Source organism: Meleagris gallopavo, chromosome 4 (genome assembly GCF_000146605.3).
Source record: "Meleagris gallopavo isolate NT-WF06-2002-E0010 breed Aviagen turkey brand Nicholas breeding stock chromosome 4, Turkey_5.1, whole genome shotgun sequence".
NCBI lineage: Eukaryota > Metazoa > Chordata > Aves > Galliformes > Phasianidae > Meleagris > Meleagris gallopavo.
In genome coordinates this window covers 15,460,909-15,481,586 of record NC_015014.2, presented here as the reverse complement: position 1 = coordinate 15,481,586, position 20,678 = coordinate 15,460,909, and the positions used below count along the sequence as shown (strand labels likewise).

Genomic DNA, 20,678 nt, shown 5'->3' with positions numbered 1-20,678 from the left:
TGCTCGGCTGCCCAGGTACGAAGAATCGACTAACGAGCTCATTAACGAGGAGCTGGGCATCGCGTACCCCATCATCGATGGCATCCCCAACATGATCCCGGAGGCAGCCCGGACTACGCGGAAGCGGCCCCCGGCAGAGGGCTCGGAGCAGCCGTGACGGCAACATGCCGATGGCAGCGGGCGGCCTGCTCCCCTCCCTGCCCACGCTGACCGTGCTCGTTCCTCTCCTGTCCCTAGCGGGCTTGTTCTACTCTGCGAGCGTGGATGAAACCTTCCCCCAGGGCTGCACCAGCACCAACAGCTTGTGTTTCTACAGCCTCCTGCTTCCTGTCACGATACCGGTTTATGTGTTCTTCCACTTGTGGACTTGGATGGGAATTAAGCTTTTTAGGCACAATTAGCATAGTGCTTCTGCTAACCCCCTGGGCTTCTCTAGAGCAACACAGTTTGTTTAATTTAGCCAGATCTCGTAATTGATCTGAAACTTCTGTTGTGGCACTGGTGACTGTCAGCATTTTCCTGGTGGTGTCTGAACTGTATGCAGTCCTATGCAACAAGCCTGTTACTTAATTACTGCAAAGGAAGAGGAGGAGAAGGAATAACAAACATTATTTCTTCCTAGTGTATCTCTTCAAGTTCTGTGTCTCTAGTGGCTACTGAAAATCTACTAGGGAGTAACCATCTGTGCTAGACAACTGCACCCTGACTGAAATAACATCAAATAATAAGCGGTGACAACATGGGGTGGTGCAAATCTCTCTTTGATTCATGAGCTTTGATTTTGTTTACCTTGACCTGATGTATTGAAATGCATTTGTCTTAGTGTCAGAGGAACGTGAAATAAATTAGCTTAATGTTTGATAACAGGCCTTGAGTTGAAGGAATAATTTTGTTTGGATGCTCTAGATACGTGTCGAGTATCTTTCTCCTTAACATTATCTCCTCCTTAGTAGAGAGGGAACAGAAGATTCTTCTGCTGAATACTTTAGCTTTTCCTTTTCCCATTTACAGCAACACTAGAGAATGGAGTGACGCAATGTCCTGTAACTGCTGAAAAGAATCAGAACTGCAGTACTGTGTTGGAAACATCGCAGATCTTAGCCAGTGTCTACTGGCAAGAAACTAACAAAGCAATTATACTGATCAGCTACTGCTGCACAAATAATGCTGGGATGCATGAAAGGCGTATTGGAGGGCTTACTCGAGGTAAGCACAGTTATCTGTCAGGGCTCTTTGTGCCATCAATGGAGAGGGGTTCATGTAGAGCATAGTACAGAGCACAGACCTTATTGCCTATGTTTAAAAAACAACACCTTTTTCAGCTGAGATAGAAAGAAAAAAGGAAAGGTAGCTCTAGAAGCCATTTGTGAATCTTCTCCTAGATGTATATGAAGGAAAAGCTCTGACAACTCACTGGCAGGAAGGCTCACTTGGGAAGAACCAGAATTGGGTAATGTCTTGCTACACAGGTGCAATACCAGACAGCCCTCAAGTCAGTGACTGACAACACAGGCAACTGGTCCCTGGGCTGAGCTCAGCTCAGCTCTGGGCAGGGAACCAGGTGTCCCAATCCCATGTCAGCCAACAAATTACTTTTGCAGGAAAGGGCTGGCACTGCCATACCTGAAGATCTGGCTACCAAAACCTTCGTACAGGGGAAACCACAAATAAAATCACAGAGAAACAGCAGCGTTATAATCAGCTTTTCCTCCCTCTTGGGGGCATTATTCTTCCTTTTCCTCTAGGCAGCATCACCATGAGAGAAACAGCTTTTTTTGGCCATGTCACTTGCTGGCCTCTAGTGCTGACAAGAAAAATCTGTCCACCAGGTTTTTCATGCAAAGCAAATTAGCCTAGTAAAGTGAATCCAGCAGTAACAGTACTGGAATTCGCCAATTGACTGGTTTCCTGAGCAACCCTATTACATTATTCCAAAGCAACTTCACAGTAAATAGCACTGCTAATTGCGTTTAAATTATACCCACAATGCTTATTAGCTACTTGGAATAAGAATGTATGATACTACTCTCCTATTTTAGTTATGTCTACAGCAGAACTTTCTTACAATACTGCAGAACACTGCAGTAATAGATTTAGAGCTGAAGAAAAAATATATAGTTTGATGTCTTACTTGTAAGAGATGCGTGAATTGGCTGTTCTTCGCTTTTCTTAAATGATTCCAGATGTCATGCAGGAGGCATTCTCTTCTGACCGGAAAAATCCACTCTTTCTGGAATATGCTGGGTAAGCTTGGATACTGAAGAATAAAATAACTATTGGTTAGAAGTGTGCTTCTCTGTTCTAAATTGGGAAGGAGAAAAAGGCCATACTTACAGTGTTGAAATACATAGACAGTCTGTTGCGTTCGAAAATATGAATCACCAGCTTGTGTTTCATGTCAAAAATGCAGGGATATTTAATCAGCACTGTCAGCTGAAATTACAAAGATGAAAATAAAAGGTCTGTTGATTTTCACTTGCAAAATCAGATTTAAGGATATGTGTAGAGACTGAACTGCCATCCTGTATTTCTGAAACATGCCTTTGATGTGTATTTGTATGCTATACCAACAGAGGCTCACTTTATAAAAGCAGGTTCTAAACATTTCCATGCGTGAGAAACCCTGTCAGAGAGACATCTGAAATTTTGCAGAACTGTCTGTGCAGACATTTGTGTTACAGTACCTCGGGAATAAAATAGAAAGTGATTTTAATAGTCTCTTCCATACTTGAGTTAAATCAAAACACATAGGAAAAAATGTCCAGGATGCTCAGGTTACATGTTGTTGTTAAAGGCTGTTGATATTATTGTGAATAATAAAACCTATCAACAAGGGATCAGCATACAGAGTAATCTAGTGCAAGGTGTTACACTTCTAGTATCATATGGCAACAACTTCGGGTAACTGTCCCATTTAACTTGTAGTATTATATTTTTTTTCAATCTTCCTTCTTTGTCCTGGTTAATCAGTACAAAATTGGTACATTAGCTAATGAAAGTTTATGAAAGAATTACATAGTTGGCATGCGAAATCCAGCCAAGTTGCCAGAAAACTATTTTTGGCCTAACAAAGCCCATAGTATCTACATACTGGGGCCGTTTCTATTTAACATATTTAACATATTTAACATATTGATGAGGGGATTGGGTGCACTCTCAGTAAGTTTGCAGATGACACGAAGTTGGGAGGGAGTGTTGATCTGCCTGAGGGGAGAAGGGCATTACAGAGGGACCTGGATAGACTAGATCGATGGGCCAAGATAAACTGTATGAGTTTCAATAGGGCCATAGGGCCAAGTGTCGGGTCCTGCATTTTGGTCACAACAACCCCAGGCAACCCTACAGGCTTGGGGTGGAGTGGCTGGAAAGCTGCCTAGTTGAAAGGACGTTGGTGTACTGATGGACAGTCAGCTGAATATGAGCCAGCACTATGCCCAGGTGTCCAAGAAGGCCAATGGAATCCTGGCTTGTATCAGGAATGGTGTGGTGAGCAGGACTAGGAAAGTAATCCTGCCCCTGTACTCAGCATTGGTGAGGCCTCACCTCGAGTACTACGTTCGGTTTTGGGCACTTCAGTACAGAAAGGATGTGGAGGTGCTGGAGCAGGTCCAAAAAAGGGTAGCAAGGCTTGTGAAGGGCTTGGAGAATGTGCCCTACGAGGAGAGACTGAAGAAACTGGGGCTGTTCAGTCTGGGGAAAAGGAGGCTCAGGGGAGACCTTATTGCTCTCTTTCAGTATCTGAAAGGTGCTTACAGCAAGAGCAGGGCTGGTCTCTTCTCACTGGTGACAGGTGACAGGATGAGGGGAAATGGCCTTGAGTTGCACCAAGGTAAGTTTAGGTTGGATATCAAGAAAAACTTCCTTACTGAAAGGGTTGTTAAGCACTTGAATAGGCTCCCCAGGGAAGTGGTTGAGTCACCATCCCTGGATGTGTTGATAAATCGTTTGGATGTGGTGCTCAGGGACATGATTTAGCAGAGGGTTGTTAGTTAGGGTAGTATGGTTAGGTTGTGATTGGACTCAATGATCTTTAAGGTCTTTTCCAATTTGAGCAATTCTATGATTCTGTGTTTCTATGATTCATGCTTTTTCCTGTGACACTGATTGCGTTTGGTAGCTAATTTTCATGCCTTCCTATCACCAAGAAGTGAACCATTTCACAGATTTTTTTATTATGACCACTGCTTTGTTTTAGATACAAGTAAATAGAAGTGCTCAATAGGGTTTGTTCATAAAAGTTTAAAGAGCCCTCATAATAATTCTGTTAAATAAATGGCATAACATCTAAAAGTACACAAGAACAGTAGTAATAATGCTTGGTGGTTCTATTTTGTACTCATTGACAGTTTGAAGCAAATAGATCTACTTAATATGATAGAATCATAAAATCATAGAATGGTTTGGGTTGGAAGAGATCTTTACAATTTTCTAGTTCCAACCCCCTGCTATAGGCAGGGACATGCTGGTAACAACACTGGCACGCAGAACTAGAGGCTCATTAATGGAAAGGCACTATTGTAGCTGCTAAAATACTGAGATTGTAAATGGCTTGATTTATTTAGAACAGCTGGAGAAGTGGGGAAATGCACTGTCACTGGGGTGAAGTCTAGAGTTGATTTCTGCTTATATGGATTTATTAAACAAAATAGTGAAATAAGCATTTTATACTGCAGCTAAGATTTTATACTTACTGATATGCCCCTGGTATTAAAACCACAGATAATCTCTTTCATTTCAGGTATATAGAAATGGTTGTCTTGTAGCCTGAAACCAGCTCTGGAGTTCACCTGTATTGACAGACACAATATGAATGGGACTGGCAGCAGAGCTAGTGAGCTATGCACCAGGATAGGATTAAGGAGTAACAGGGATCTCAGTAGAAATAGCTCTGAGACCCAGCACAAAAATGGAAGCATAGAAACACTACAAGTAGCACAGCACTCAACAGTGACAAGTCACACACACACACACACACACACACACACAAAGAAAAAACTTACAGGAAAGCAATTTTCATTTACAACAAAGACCCCTTAACAGAACTCCATCCTGAAGGGTATTTTTTGTCTGTCATGTTGCAAGAGAGCCTGAAATTTCTCATTTGCTTTCATATTTATTGCCTGGCAAAGATCTGATTTTGGAAGTGAATGACCATGAAAGGCTGCAAATGATGTTGCTGCTTAGGGTACTCTCCTGCACTTTTGAATTTTATCCAGTGGATAAATACATTCAAGAGTAAATGTTGAGGCCCAAATCTGCATTCTCAGCCAAAAGGAAGCTGAATACTGAACAAAATTTAGCAACTCTTTTACTATCTGTTAGTTTGAGTTCCTTCCTAAACTTTGAAAATCTCAGCAGGAAAAAGGATATTTTTTGAGAAGAGTACATCTGTTGTCCTCTGCCTTCCCTTTATTCATACAAGGTAAACATGCTCAAATTTTACTGGCCACATAATTTCTCAGGTAGCAGACTCTAAAAGCATCATACACTATTGCTGTCCTGTGCAAAACTGGTGGGCTGTCATTTAGATGCTATAAGCAGTTCCTAAGGTGAGAGATCTCGCAAGGGATTCTCACAAGTGGAATAGGCGTGCTGTGTGATGAACAGCATAGCCATAGCCTTGCACACATCAAGGTATGCACTCCTTCCTGCAGGTGTCCCCTCGCCACCTGGGGCTTCAGTTCTTCAATTCTGTAGACAGTCACCCAGGCACAGTTCAAGAGCAAAATTTGGGGTATGTAGGTAGCATGACAACTCATTTATTTCAAAGCCATGCTGATGCAGAGCTAAAAAGAATCCTGAAGCAATGTCAAGAAACCATGTTTCCTTGTAAGAAGGAAACCCAGAAAATTCAACAAAGAAAAAGGATTAAAATATTCTCAATCATACCGATACGTCATATCTCAGGATCCAAGCACCTTCTCACCTGGTAAAGAATCTGCAGTATTTGCAGGGTCTCTATTTTTTGTGGGTATTCCTCAGAGAAACTGCACAGAAACTGAATCAGAGAGTCCAGAGAAACTCTCTTAAATATAACAACCAGATTCTTGAAATGGTCTGTTTCTAGATTTGACCACAGGCATTCTGTAAATAAAACAACAGCTAGTAAGATATTCACTACAGGTAACATGCAAATAACTACTATTTCTGGATGAAGTTGCATTTTCCCTTCTTATCAAATTAATAAAATGCTTAATTTCACACTACTACTAAGAGTTAGTAAGCCTCAAGCTAAGAAACAGGATTTTTTTTGTGCCTGCTTTTTCTGCAGTAGACCCCATATTTCTACCAAAAACATTTCTTCCAGGCTGGAACTCTGGAATAAATTGCTTCAGCAGTATTATCTCCTGCTCAACGGCCCAAAATGGCCAAACATGTAAATCATTCAATTCTATCAACTTCAAACCCTACCAAGAATTTGCAGGTCCTTCCGCCGGAGCCTCAGGATAGCTTTTGCTAGCAGCTTGAGAGTACTGTAAGAGTTGGAGTTCTGTTGCTGCAGAAGGAAAGGCAAGATCAAGTAGACTCTGAAATTTTCAGGTGAAACAGGAGAAGAAGACAATGATGGCAGTAAATTATTAATCTCCTTTTGCACCTTCAGAAGAAAAAAAAAAAGGAAAAGATTAAAAATGCAGTTGTGTTATGCCAAAATTATCTACTATTTAGGTTGGTATGGAATTCCTAGATTTTGTTCACTAATCTTCCATCACACACTAAGCCTAGTATACTACCTTCAAATTCAATTCAAATTCAAAATCAGAGTTTTCAGATTGATTCTGAGTTACTCATTCATTCTATATTTGCTCTATTAGAAGAAAGACTGTGATAATTCTCCCATAAATTCCCTCTGTAGAGAGCTTGTCAGCTTTTTTGGAAAAGGGCTTGCGCCCTGCGCTATGACTTTCATACAATCCCATCTCCTTAGTATACAGCTTCATTGGGAACAATAAACAAACTATGCCTTCTCTTCATGAAGTTTCCTGAAAGTTTGTTTGTTTGGTTTGGTTTGTTTGTAAAAGACTGGGAAAATCTAAACTTCTGAGGGAAAGGACAGTCAGACCCACAGTTTCTCAGTGTCTGTGTAATTAGAATCCTTGCATCAAATCCTTACCTCCTGGTAGAATTCTGCATTCTTGCTGATCTTCTTATAAAAGCGTTGCACTTTTGCCATGTCTACACCTGAGATTTCTTTGGAGGTTCTGAAATGTTTGCCTCTGTCACGAAGGGAAAAATAAATTAAAAATTAAATCAAACAAACAAGCTGTTTTAATAACTGAGTGAATAGTGAAGCAACCCAACATTTGAAAACATTTAGAAAAGTTAATCCCACAACTACATTGAGTACAGCTTTATCTGTTCTACAAAGATATTCTCACTGTGGAGTGACCTGATTAATATTCTGTTCTTCCTGTGTTGTGTAGTGATGCTCAGTTAATAATAGACTTCCTGCATTTCACCCTAAAGTGACTTGCACTTCAGTACTGGGAAGAGCTATTGTGGGCCCTTTGGGAACTGAAATATTGCCTAATGACATTATCACAATCTGTCAAATGTATCTGTGGGATAATCTACTAGAGTAAGAGCTTCAACAACAAGTTTTAGTAGGATTAGTGGGTAAAAACCTAATTTTAGTCAGCACACACTACCTTTTATCCAAGAAACTTCCATTGATGCAAGCCTCAGATGAAAAGACCAGTCTGATAATCCTGAGATTAAAAAAAAGAAGAAAAAACAAACTAAAGCAAGTCCTTTCAACACAAGCAGTACCTTCAGTTCATGAATTCCAAAAGAACAAAAAACCACGTGTACAAGTCTATCTGCACTTGCCCATGTAAAACTTTTCGTAATAGCACTATATTGAGAGCATTGCAGAAGGCATTTTATTTGTGGAGTTAGTGATCTTCAGAAAACTGTGTTTCCCATGCTTGGCCTTATACTTAAAGCAGGAACAGTTATTATGTTAGCATGTATAGTTGTCATAGGGAACCTCCTTGAGTGCCTTGTACCAGCCTGTGCTGTGCACAGGTGGTGGTTATGATAGTGATAACATCAAAACAAGTCAGGAGAGGACATGATTTTATTTGTTACACAATGTAAAAGGCAATGCAGTGGAAGAGAGGAGGAATCTCTTCATGGATGGGATCTGCAGTGCACCAATGGGAAATTCAGCTGCTGCATGAAAACTGGATTCTCAGTAGGGAAGTAACATTTATTCATTACCAGTACTCTTAGTTCTATTCTATCTGACTAAAACAGCTTCTTAATCAAGCATTTGCAGTTGGGCTTTGCAACATCTGGAAAGCAGTCTCTGTCTCCCTCACTCTTCTCGGTGCAGAACAACTGGCCCAAACCATACTAAAAGTGGTCAGAGAAACACCCAGACCTGAACTGGTCAAGATTTTTAAATGGTCTTTAAATCATTCTTTAAATGTTGAATAGCTGTTGCTTATGCATTTTCTTACTGCAAAAACTAAGTAATAAGCTCTGCTACAAGATCTGGTCTCAGCTAACTGACTGAACATTAGTTTCCAGGATTCTTCAACAAATAGTAATTTTTTTTCTTTTATCAAAAATCATGTATTGGGGGAAAAAAAAGTCACAAGAGTTCTAACTTACTTTTTTATAGTCTTCCACTGTTGTGAACTGGAATTAGAAATCCATGCATTCACTTCTTTCGTCTTCAGAGTGGCAATTCCATTCAAAGGATAGGAATTCTGCATGAAATGCATGAACATACAATGAGATTAAAGATCTAGCAGATTAGCTTTTTTAAAGCTAATTACCATGATAACATATCAGCCTAAATATGAAAAAAATTAATAGTGTCCCAGCATGATCCAGATGCAAAAAACAAATTTATATTTGCAATACAAGTCAGTTTCTGGTCTTAAGGACGCAAAGTGCAAAGAGACATATTTTAAGTTGGAGCACTAAAGGCAGTATAGAAAAATAAAAAGTTTCCATAAGGAATGTGAACAGTAGTCAAAAACTGAAGTTGTAAAAAAATATACACATACCTTTTTCTCAAAGAGAAGACCAATGATACTTTCCTTTTCTTCTGCAGTAGTTTTAATCATGTTTTGTGATGTGTTTTCTGTGAAAGTGTAAAAAAATTTTAATATGAACATCTGAAGACACAGTCATTACTGCATAGAGGTCAGTGCCCAGAAGTGGCATATTTAAAAAAAAAAAAACTCAGCTGTTGGTCTAAAATTGATCCTATGTGGCCATTACTCATGATGATAAATCAAATAGCAAATAGATTTACACGTTGCTAGACTGTGTTGGGACAATTAAGCAAGCATAAGATATAGTGTAAGCCACTGGAGGCCATCAGTTTTTCAATGTGAACAAGAAATCAAGAAAGCAAACACCTTCCCATTGCCTGATGTGGAAGAAAGTAATACAGTTCATACACATCTATAGCCATCATTACCCTGACAGAATTTCCCATTATCCTCTGGTGAATTGATGGGCAGTGGTATCAACTGATTAGCTTTTCTCTCACTTTCCAGCTGTCCTTGATAAGAACCAAACGAATAGACTTTGTCCAAAGATGGGACATAGACCAAGGTGTGCTGCCTGTTCAGAAAAAGAATATTATCACAATAAGTTAATATCAGTAAAATAGTCAGAATAAAATTTACAGACACATTTTCAGAGGGGATAGCTGAGGCTAGTCTTTAAAAGTGGGGTCGTCCAACTATAGTCTCTTTAACTGAAGTCACAGAACCCTTACTTGTATAAATGTTCTGCAGAAAAAAATACAGACTCCAATTTCCTATACTATCCTCTAATGTTTGTGATTTACCCTGGCTCTGCATACAAAATTAAACCACTAGGCCTTGCTAGTTTTCTTCCACTTTTTTCCAAGTGAAACTTCTACGTTGCTGAGCCTTAAAATCCAGGAAAGTCAACTGGAGACTTTTTATGTCTCAGTTCCAGAAAGGTAGAATGAAACAATAGTTTTCACTGTTCCTTGGTTCTTTCTAAGGACCCATGTCTGTTGAAGTGAATAGTGACTTTTCTCACTCAGCCTTTCAATAGCCTTCTGTCCTTTGGAACCCAGTACACCCTTTGTTTCTAGAAATACCAAAAGCCAAGGGCTCCTGGTGTTTTTTTCAACTCTTTCCCCACACTTGGTTTTGGCTGAGGGTTCTCCTTCCACATGAGCTGTGACAGGAGGGCAGATTGTGAGTGAAGAATGGACAAGACAATGACAGAACTGACCTACTGGAATACAGGGATTTAAGCATGTTGGTAATTTCCCTCCCTATTGTTCTTCAATGATTCATCTGAGACTCTGACCTAGAAGGCATTTTATTAAGGTACTTTCCCACCTTCCACAGGCAACCTGTGAAACTCTTGCTCCCCACAGTTCAGCCACCACACGAGGAGTTAATTCATTCCGGGTGGAGTTGTGACCAAGCTGGCCAGCCCCTCCTGCTCCAAAGGTATACACCAAGCCATCCTTGTAGGTGAAGAAACAAATAACTGCGTTATTAATGGCATTCAAATGATCACCATTAAGAGTGAGACCCAGCAATACATAACATGTTGTACGGGCGTGGCCTCAGAAACATCCCTGATTCAAACAGAAAAAGAGTTCACTTTGCATCAAACATAATCTTACATTGTATTTATGTCCAAATCCTTTAACTTCTGAGAAAAACCATTTAACTCCTGAAAATAACTCCCTGTTGCTTAAGAATTTTACGTCTATTAGCAAACCCTTGTGAATTAGCTATTATTCACATTTTCTTAAGTCTCTGGCATGTTATGGAAAAAGAAAGTATGTTCAGAAAGTACAGAGAGTTGAACTGTACCCCTTTAATGCAGGATTCTCATTTATCATCTCTCAGTGAGAGCTTGTATGCAGGTGAATCTGAGCAAAGGCCAATTTTCCCACTACCACAGTTAGCACTCTTTGTTGATTGTCTCCAGACCAATGCAAGCAGGAGCTGCTGTTTCAATTCCTCTGCGAGTTTCAATTTCAGACTCACCTTGGAGAGAACTGCAGTGTGGTCTGTCCCACATGAGATAAATACAGCCTTCCAGTGCTCTAATGCTTCAACGTATGATGGGCAGTCCCTATCTGGAAAGAAAACACAGCATAGCTAAAGTGAAAATGTACTGAGATGTCTCACACAAATAAAGATTTAGTAAATACATTTTAGCATTTTACACTGCTATTTTACAGCAATTCACGTATTTATGACTTCATTTTGAGTTGTTTTCTACCCTTCACTACAACAAACCCTTTCTCATCATATTCTGTCTTGTTCATAGTACTTTTTCTATTCAGTTTAACTAAGTTTGAAATAAAATGCAGCACTTTCACATTTGTTTGTCGAAAGGTACTTGGCTTATCTGATTTTCCCAAAGATGGACATACTGATATTCCAGTAATTTCAGGTTCTATTCAGGTTCTGGCTAAGGGAATTCTGCAGTAGCCTTCTACACTTGAAGACAAATTCTTCTCTCACCCTGTATTCACAGAAAATTAAAGAAATGTATTTCATGCAAGATTGCCTGGAGATATAATAGGCCAGAAAAGAGATCTCTGAGACATATAGTTTTATGGTCCCAGCCTATTCACTTGTCCATATAAAATGATCGTAGAATCACAGGATCTCCCAAGCTGGAAGGGACCCACAAGGATCATCGTGTCCAACTCCTGGCTCCATGCAGGACTACTCAAAAATCAAATGCCATATCTGAAAGCGTAATCACTTCCTGAACTCTGGCAGCGTGGAGACAACCACAGCCCCAGGCTGTCTGTTCCAGGGCCTAACCACCCTCTGGTGAAGAACCTTTTCATAATCCCCAACCTAATCCTTCCCTGACACAGTCCCATGCTGTTCCCTTGGGTCTTGTTGCTGACACCAGAAAGCAGAGATCAGTGCTGCCCTTGTGAGGAAGCTGGCAAATTTTCTGCAGAGATATAACCCATAAATCTCTTGTCTCTGCATGCATTTCCTGGTCAATATGCAACAGCTTCAAAAGAAAAAACTTATCCAGCTATACTTTCTTCCCAAGTCTCTGCTGCCCACTGCTGTTCCAAACAGTCTTAGCATTCCTGAACCATTCCTGTGCCTGTGAAAAAAATCATCAGTCTTCCTGCTGCTTTCAAACTGCTTTCTTTTCATACCTTCTGTGTGTCCAAGTCCCAGCTGTCCAAAATTGTTCTTTCCCCAGGAGTACACAGCTCCAGAGAGTGACACAACAACACTGTGAGCTCCTCCAGCAGCAATTTGAGCAAGTGGGATGCCCTGTAGGCCTTTCACCAGCTGTGGGTTGGAGATGAGTGGGTCTTGGCTCCCTACTCCAAGCTGTCCATGGGTATTCCGGCCCCAGGTAAAGAGGGCCCCTCCTTCATGCATGCAGAACAACATAACAACATAACAACAAAAAAAATCACCATATAATTGCCTTCTTTGAGTCTTAGTACTTTGAGAGTGAGAATCAGTGCTGGTTTCAGAGATCTAGCTCCTAGGTGAGACCACAGTCAGTATTTACATCTCCCTGTGTCCTTCCGTCCCCTTCAAGACAGACCCATGCAGCCTATATAATTCACCAAGAGCGAAGGAAAGATACCTGACAGCAATAACACTTTGTGTCTCCTGCCTATTGCTAATTGCTCACGGATGGTGTCACTGACTACTGGATGTAGTTCAAACATTCCCTTCTGAACAAGCCTGGCAATTGCAACTTTCATTTGGAGGAAAAGAGCGCATAAAAGAGGCTACCTGTGGACAGTGCCATGGAATGATGGTCTCCACAGGCTATTTGAACAATACTGTGGTTTTCCAGTTCTTTCACCAGACTACAAAAGATAAGGAAAAAATACCAAATCAAAACAGACGTTGTGCCATCAGACAAAGTAAAAGAAGAAAATATTTTGCTCACCATGTCCTAGCATGTTTAGAAGTATTTACACAGAAAAATATTGGTTGTCTCTCAGTCGATTCACTCTGCTCCTACTCCATCCTCCTTCAGCTGCACAAACTGATTTGATCATGGTTTGCACCAGAGGAAGCTTGAACGGCACCATCCAACAAGCCAGCAGCTTTACCAGTTTTACAAGCTGGTCAACCTCATAGACCAGTGGCAAGGTTCAGGTGGGTTTGGGTCTTTCACACACAGCTTTCCCAAGCCACATAGAATCATAGAATCATAAAATCACAAGGTTGAAATCAACCATCTAGTCCAACCATCCTCTCATTACCATTGCTACCACAAGCTACTAAACCATATCTCACAGCTCCTCATCCAGATGCCTCTTGAACACTGCCAAGGATGGTAACTCCATGACCTCTCTGGGTAGGCCATTCCAGTGCCTGACTACTCTCTGAGAGAAAAAGTTTTTCTTCATGTTTAACCTAAATGTCATTTACATGTCATCTGTTGGACTGGTACATCTACCAACTGTTACTAAGTTATGAGAGGAACCTGTAACAACTGCATCTCAGTCAGCTCAGATCTTGGTGTTAATCTCAGAGTCAGAGAATTCTTGCTGAACAAAAATGAAGAGAAAGTTTTGGGTTCTAGGAGCCTGAGAGTTTCCTCTTTAGATTAGGATTATGCCTAAGTTTCTTGAACATTACTTTTAGGAACAGTGGGCCATTTTCTCTGACCACTGCCCTGTGAAAGCTTCTTACCTTGATTTAGAGATTTTGTCTGGAGCCGTGGTCCACTGTTCATAAAGCTTCCCATTACTGGAGTAAATGAGAACATGTGTCTCATCGCAGTTCGAACACCACACCATCTCTTTTTCCTTTACCTGCATGCGTTCTGCAGACCAAGCAGAGATGAGCACATCGTGGGGCTCCTTAGTCATTTCTGCTCCCTCCTAAGCAGTATTTTCTCACGTCCCCTGGGGCTTCAACATCCCACTTTGCTGCACATCAGCCGACCCCTCCGGCAACAACTAGAAGACACTTCGCCATCTCTGTCTGCCGTGCCACCGGCTCTAAAAGCGATCACCCCTCATGCACACCATGCCCCGTCCCAGTCCCTTCAGTCACCCCGCAGCTCACCTCCGGCATCAGGCGGCCTCCGCGGGGTCCCGCTCCGCCGCCCTTTCTGCCGCCGCCTGGCCTGCCGCTGCCGCTGCCGCGCTCCCGCCATCCCGCGACGCCGACCTGCCGGAGCCCGACTGTCGCTTCCCTGCGGACAGCTCCCGGGCTGCCCGCCCCGCCCCGCTGGGGAAATGGAAACCGAAAGCTGGCCGTGCTCGGGTAGCCCTGCCCGCCGTCGCCTGCCGCGGGTGGTGCCGAGTGGGAAAGGCCCCCGTTTGGTTTCTCCCGCGCCTCCGATTTCTTAAACTGAGCTAATGATTGTGGCTGGAGAGTACCAGCTCCAGAACCCCGGCTGCTATACCCCGAGTTTTCTGCCACAGAAGGCGATGGGAGCTTTGCTCTGGGTTGCAATGACAGCAGGAGGAGAGCAGATGCCAATCAAGCAAGGCTCTGGATTTAACCATTGTATATGATCCTAAATACAAGGTTATGCAGTCTGAACTCTTGAGCTAGACATGTCCAGCACAGCCACATACTGACTGTACATCTGCATTACTTCTTCTGGCAAGCATTGAGAGAATGTTAGTGAAATGCGCCTGGATTCAGGAGCTTAGGATAGAGCTATGCTGCAAATGCTCCTGCAGCTGTTTTGGAAAACGTTTATGGTTCCGTGCATGGAAATTTGTACATCTCAGTTCAGTGCAGAGCAATTAATCTCAAAACAAACTATTGGTGGAAAATATGAGAAGGATATTATGCACCAATGAACTTGAAGTGAATAAAGGTGCAGCAGTAGTCTGATAAAGGGAAAAAAAATACAGGTTGACATGATTTGTTATTTGGTAGTCAACTCTTTGAAAGGGTAGATAACAGCAGGACAAGGGGAAATGGTTCTAAGTTGGAGGAGGAAAGACTTGGGTTGGATGTCGGGGGAAGTTCTTTACTATGAGAGTGGTGAGGTGCTGGAACAGGCTGCCCAGAGAGGTTGTGGATGCCCCGTCCCTGGAGGTGTTCAGGGCCAGGTTGGATGGGGTCCTGGGCAGCCTGGTCTAGTATTAAGTGGGGAGGTTGGTGGCCCTGCATGTGGCAGGGGGGTTGGAGATTCATGATCCTTAAGGTCCCTTCCAACCCGGGCCATTATGTGATTCTGTGATCTACAGTTAATTCTTCTCTCTATGCAAAGTATAGAAGACATTGTCCCAAACAATTCAATTCTAGCCAAAGGCATACAAGGAGATATGCTTAAGAAACCCTCTGGAAGTACTATAGCAGCATGCCTACTAGAAATTTAACTCAACAGCTCACTGGTGGTGCAGTCAGAAAGGTGACTGCTCTTTTTTCTTGGCTTAACTTTTAATGACTAATTTAAATTCCATTTAAGCAGAATCCATGTGATTTTGAAACTGCCTTTGGAAATTATGCACAACCACCTTTCTGGAAAAAAAAAAAAAAAGGAAAGAAAAAGAAAAAAAACCACTTTTAAAAGCCTTAAGTACAACATTGCCTAGAATTATCTTGTCAATTAAATAAAAGAACCCACTTGAAATAAGTGACAAGGATATATAGTGAATAAAACACACCTTCCAGTTACAAACTGTTATTAAGAGACCTTTAAGCAAACTGCTAGTTATGTGGTCATGCTTAGACAAGCACAAGGTCATTGAAACGTACAGCTTCCTTTCAGACAATTTAACTTGCACTGAAGGCAAATTATTGCCATAAAAGCACTGAAGCACGTTGCTTAGACATTCGGTGTAATTATTGGCTCCTAAAAGATTACCCTTGCTGCACTGCTATGTCAGAAGGAGCAGAACCAGGTCTGCATCTTCAGCTGCTGTTACAAATACTCCCTGTGCTGTTTGCCTGCAGGAAATTGATGTATGCATTTGATATTATTATTAAAAACAAACAAACAAACAAAACCAGGAAGCAATATTCTAATTGACTTTCAGTTGGAATATAGATTTCTGCCAATAGCTGTAATGGAAATCAGTGAGACTGAGCTGGCTCACAAAGGAGCTGCAGTGGGACTAATACAAAGAGTGCCTAAACACACTCAACACAGAGATCATGAATAATAATTTTACTAACTGGGTAAGCAATCAAATGCGTCACAGACTGGGAGTCTTCCTGTGTTCCTTCCATTTTCCTTGTTATGCGGAAGGAAATTTGAACAATTTGCGGGGCAGCAGTGAGCAGCTATGAGCAGCAGAACTGCAAATACTCTCTACACGGCCACGGGTGAAGTCAATGACATATGCCTTCCCTTTTTAACTTTACCAGAGGGTCTGCCCCGATGTGTGGGTGTGGTTCCACCTTCCTCTTCTTTGCCAGAACCATTTTCAATGCCCTGGAAATGATTTAGATAACACTATAGAAGTAGGTTGCACTGGGAGCTGTGTTGGTAAGGTTGGCAGTTGTCTCCTTAACACCAGCATAGAATTTACAACTCCATGTAGAGATATCTTCACAAAACCATAGGAAAGAATCAGGATCACTGAGTAGCTTTCCCCTTGTCTGGCCATTTTCTAGTGCTGCAGTATGAAGGATGATAGATTTCCGTCATACCATACCAGCATACCATATACTGTTGTGCTCGGAGCTATGAAATAACTGATACAGGCCTTTCCACTGAGTTATTCCTGGAACAAAATCTTTTCCTATCAGTGCAAATTATCAACTGAGGACTTGAATTTTCTTCATGAAACAAGATTTTAGCACTAGGCACTTGCTACAAGCAATTCAATTTTTACTTGTGTTTTACAAGAGTTATACTAGCCATTGTACAGGGAACACAAACATTTTCTAAAAGTGATGTGTTTCCTCACAGGCTTTTTGATGCCTGTCTTCTAGTAACCTCTTGGAAGTCAGAAGTGAAGTTTCTGTTGTCAGGACTCACAAAACCCTTTTGAGACAGTTTATCTCCAATGAAACCAGATCATATAGGCAGGGAAGAGAACCTTAAAGCAGCACTATTAGGTTGAAAACAGAGCTACTCTGAAGCCAAATGTTAATGAAGGCAGTGAAAACCGAAGTGCAAAGTAGTCATCTTCAGCACTGCACGTCATCATTTCATCATCTCCAAAGGTCTGTGGCAGTTCCCTTGGTTGTGAGCTGTAGTACTATATATTATTTAGGCTTAGTTTATACTAGGAAGATTTGTGATTTAAGGTATGATGACTCCCTTCGTCTTGTCCTAGAATTTCAACACAGCTGCGCTGGTAGAGGAGCACTTGTAAGTTGTGTTAGTAGAGTTGCTCTTTTTCAGGAAACAAAGTATGTGGTATCAGAACATAGCAGCTGTATACCAGCTTGAAAGCATTCATAATGTTAAGTACACAGGACTGTCTAAAATATACACAAATGATAAAGGCTTTCTGTGTATACATACTGGAGTTCTGTATATGACCAGCTCTGGATATAGACAGGGTTCTTTGCATTTGGCCTGTCCCAGAAATGTAAGCTCGTTTGCTGAGGGTGCCCTGCAGTCAGCTGTGTGTGCCAGGCCTTGCAGCTTAGATAAATGTCCACATAAAGAAACCGAGCTTCCAGGATCACTGTGGGGATAGGTACGAAAAGCGTGTCAGGCTGCCCATCCAAAAACATGTGAGCTTTGTCTTTGTAAAACAAAGTAATTGCACCTAAACAACAGAGCTATGCTGTTATAAGTGCTCTTGCGTAGACCAACTTGCATTTCCCTTTGTGGTAAGCTTCCTCTTATAAAAGTTCCTCCCACTCAGCCATCAGTATTGTCAGATGCTCTGCCACATGTTGCAGCAGCAAAACAAAATCACCATCGCTAAAAGCATTTAGTCTGTTCTAAACTTATCCTGTCTCCATCGGTTTTTGTGTTCGGATCTTGTCTGCTCAAATTATTTTCTGCTAAGTATAGCTCCCTTCTCCTGAGCAAATAAACTGGAATAAACTGGGTCTCTATTTTTTCTGCACCCTCCCTTCCTAATTTCAACAGCTATTTTGAACTTGGAATAGGGTCACTGAGACTTCTATGTACTGTCTTTACTTGTCTCTGTATGCGCTCATGTTGCCAGCCAACTTTTTTCCTTAGCAGCAGCATCATATTGTCTTGATTGGCAATCTTGCACTCTTTTGTTAAGAAAGCATGTAATAAATCTGAATAAATTCATTTATTTGTGAATTCTGAGCTTGACCAACTGCCATTAGCACGAGGTGAAAAGTGAAATTGCATCCTTCTGTACTGAGGAGCTGTACCCATGGGGACATTTACTCCTACTAGAGAATCAAGTGGCATTGTCCCGTAGGAGCTGTCAGATGAAGAAATTTTAAATTCTAGAAGACTTGTGAGACATTTTATCTCTGGAGCAGTTCCTGTTTAAAGGGCCTGGTGAGCAGAACCCATACAAAGGCTTCAGGTTTGAAAGCTTTTATCACCAGGATCTGGTTTCACTGCTTCTGAAAGCAACAGAATCTGCAAAATATTTCTGAGGCACATAGACAAAGCCATTAGATACATTTTCTAATATAATAATATACACACTGAGTGTATTTTATTTCCTTAAAGGGTGTTTTATTTCCTTACAGGACCTACTTCACTTCACTCCACTCTGCTAAAAAACAACCACACAACTGTCAAATCATTCCATGTAATTAAAATAGAGGGACTCGTATTCTCAAATGAGCTTGAATTATGCTTGATGAATATACTAAGTCATGCATGAGCAGTTGCCTCCTGCGTCATTGCAGAAAAATGCATGTTGGCTAAACTGGACGTGTTTTTCCCCCAGAATTAGGCTAAGTTCCTATTCATCATACAGCAGCAGTTTGGTCTCAGAAAGATAGTCACAACTCCAGTGTTTTTTGCCGACCAGATTTAGCAGTTCTGCTGCTTTCCTGGTGTCACTGCACTCCTTACCAGTGTAACGGATTGCAGTAGGGCACTTAGGTTAATTACCAGCTGCTCTTTGTTTAAGTGGTTCAAACAAAACCACCGTTCCAAATGACCCCTTTGTTCTTACCTGGATGACTTGGGTTCTGAGTAAAAAGTTCCATGTGTTGTCTGGAGAGCCAGTTACCACACGTCCCTTAATTGTGAAGGTTTGTAATCTCATTTCATTTTGAAAACCCTCATACCAGGAAGCCCAGATGACATCTCTGATACAACTGGTGAGTCCAAACACAGCTATTCTTGATGAATTGCTGGGCACACTTCGTCAAGTCAGACTGGGAGATAGTTTATCAAGGCTAGGTAAAATATTATTACCATGTTAAGGTACAACTAATGCCATTTGATGGCATTTAACAGGTTTGCATCACAACAAATAAGGAAGAATTCTTTCTTTTAGTTTAAAACTTGTCTTGGAAAATGTGCAGCTTTTAAGTTAAAGCTTTGCCATAAGTCTTTGCTTACATTAGGATCTCTAAAGATTTTGTATGGTTTTCCCTCGAGTTTTAATTCTTTTGTTGCTGTTATTGTTACTGTTATTGTTGCTGTTGCACCAGTCTTGTAGGGCAGCATAAACCAAGAATTCCTCCTCAAAGAATAGCATCACTGTTCCCAACCAGACGAATGTCACTGCACCTACAGCTAAGGAACGCATAATTCTTCATTCACTGCTTCGTAAGTTCCCAAACAATGTCAGGAAGGAACTGCTCTTCTGTAAAGCACGACATGTTGGAGAATAAATAAAATATGTTCTACATACGACACACTGGAACAGGTTGCCCAAGGAGGCTGTGGATGCCCCATCCATGGATGCATTCAGGGCCAGGCTGGATGTGGCTCTGGGCAGCCTGGTCTGGTGGTTGGTGACCCTGCACATAGCAGGGGGTTGGAACCAGATGATCACCGTGGTCTTTTTCAACCCCAAAAATGGCTCATCCCTAACACGATGCTGGTGAGTACACTGTTTAAATTAAAGATCTTCGGGGTGGTTTTATTATCATTTGTTATTTTTTGCATGACCTCTCCTCCTCCAATTACGTAAGTCTATGTGTTTTAGTAGACTGCCAAATTGGTGCTGGAGCTACTCAGCCGTTAGCTAAGGAGCAGACAGGCACCAGCACAGCCGCCAACCACAAGCAGCCCCCCGTGTCCTGCCGGGCAGCTGGCGATAGCACACGCCCGGCCCCGTGACGGTTGCTAAGGCCGGCAGCTGCAGGCGGGGCAGAGGTAGCGCTCTCCCGGCCAATCAGGAGAGACACACCCTCGCTCGGCGACCAATCGCCGACGGTAAACAACAACGCCATGGATAAGGAAGGGGAGGAGAGAAGCAGAGCCGCCAGCCAATCAACCGACGAGCAGCGCGGGCCAATCAGAATGGGGGAACGTTTGGGCGGACTTTTTAAAATCGGAGAAAGTGGCACAAAGGTCCCGGGGCCCTTTAAAGGAGCGATGTGACTCTGCGGTGTATTCTTCCGCTAGGGCTCAGCAATCCTTCCCAAGGAGCTCTGTTCTGCCCAGGTTCCAGTGACAGGAGGAGCCGCTGGGTGATCACAGCGGATTCTGGTCTCCGGAGCCTTTCAGGGTTCCGCTAGGGAGCGCGGCTGCGCGCGGACTATTTTACCTCCGCGCGGCGCTTCGCTGGCCGGGCCTCGCCGGTAGCGCTCCGCGCGGAGCCATCTGCAGGCCGGCAGAACAAAAACACGGGGGCGGGGCCGCACCGCCTCCATTTTGATGTG

The 20,678-nt window shown here is 42.2% G+C and overlaps 3 protein-coding genes across 3 annotated transcripts in view; 1 reads left to right on the top strand and 2 right to left on the bottom strand.

Annotated features, from left to right (window-relative positions):
• LOC100539601 (CCR4-NOT transcription complex subunit 6-like) overlaps positions 1-166 on the bottom strand; it is a 14,455-nt gene extending 14,289 nt beyond the window's left edge. The window contains exon 1 of the mRNA XM_010709639.2: positions 4-166. Within this exon, the coding sequence (XP_010707941.1) occupies positions 4-166 (163 nt within the window). The remainder of the gene's footprint in view (positions 1-3) is intronic.
• On the top strand, positions 7-869 carry PIGY (phosphatidylinositol glycan anchor biosynthesis class Y). Its single transcript, XM_010709629.3, has one exon. It carries the CDS (start codon positions 165-167, stop codon positions 399-401), a length of 237 nt encoding a protein of 78 aa, XP_010707931.1. The 5' UTR covers positions 7-164; the 3' UTR covers positions 402-869.
• A 1,166-nt stretch (positions 870-2,035) lies between these two features.
• On the bottom strand, positions 2,036-14,202 carry LOC104910574 (E3 ISG15--protein ligase HERC5-like). The gene is made up of 16 exons (XM_010709630.3): positions 14,040-14,202; positions 13,662-13,794; positions 12,750-12,826; positions 12,152-12,373; positions 11,004-11,095; positions 10,341-10,471; positions 9,437-9,582; positions 9,018-9,094; positions 8,617-8,714; positions 7,647-7,706; positions 7,112-7,214; positions 6,412-6,595; positions 5,927-6,084; positions 4,692-4,787; positions 2,335-2,433; positions 2,036-2,257 (listed from the first exon to the last, which is right to left on the bottom strand). Exons 1-16 carry the CDS (start codon positions 14,128-14,130, stop codon positions 2,036-2,038), a joined length of 1,989 nt encoding a protein of 662 aa, XP_010707932.2. The 5' UTR covers positions 14,131-14,202.
• Between the last annotated feature and the right edge of the window lie 6,476 nt (positions 14,203-20,678).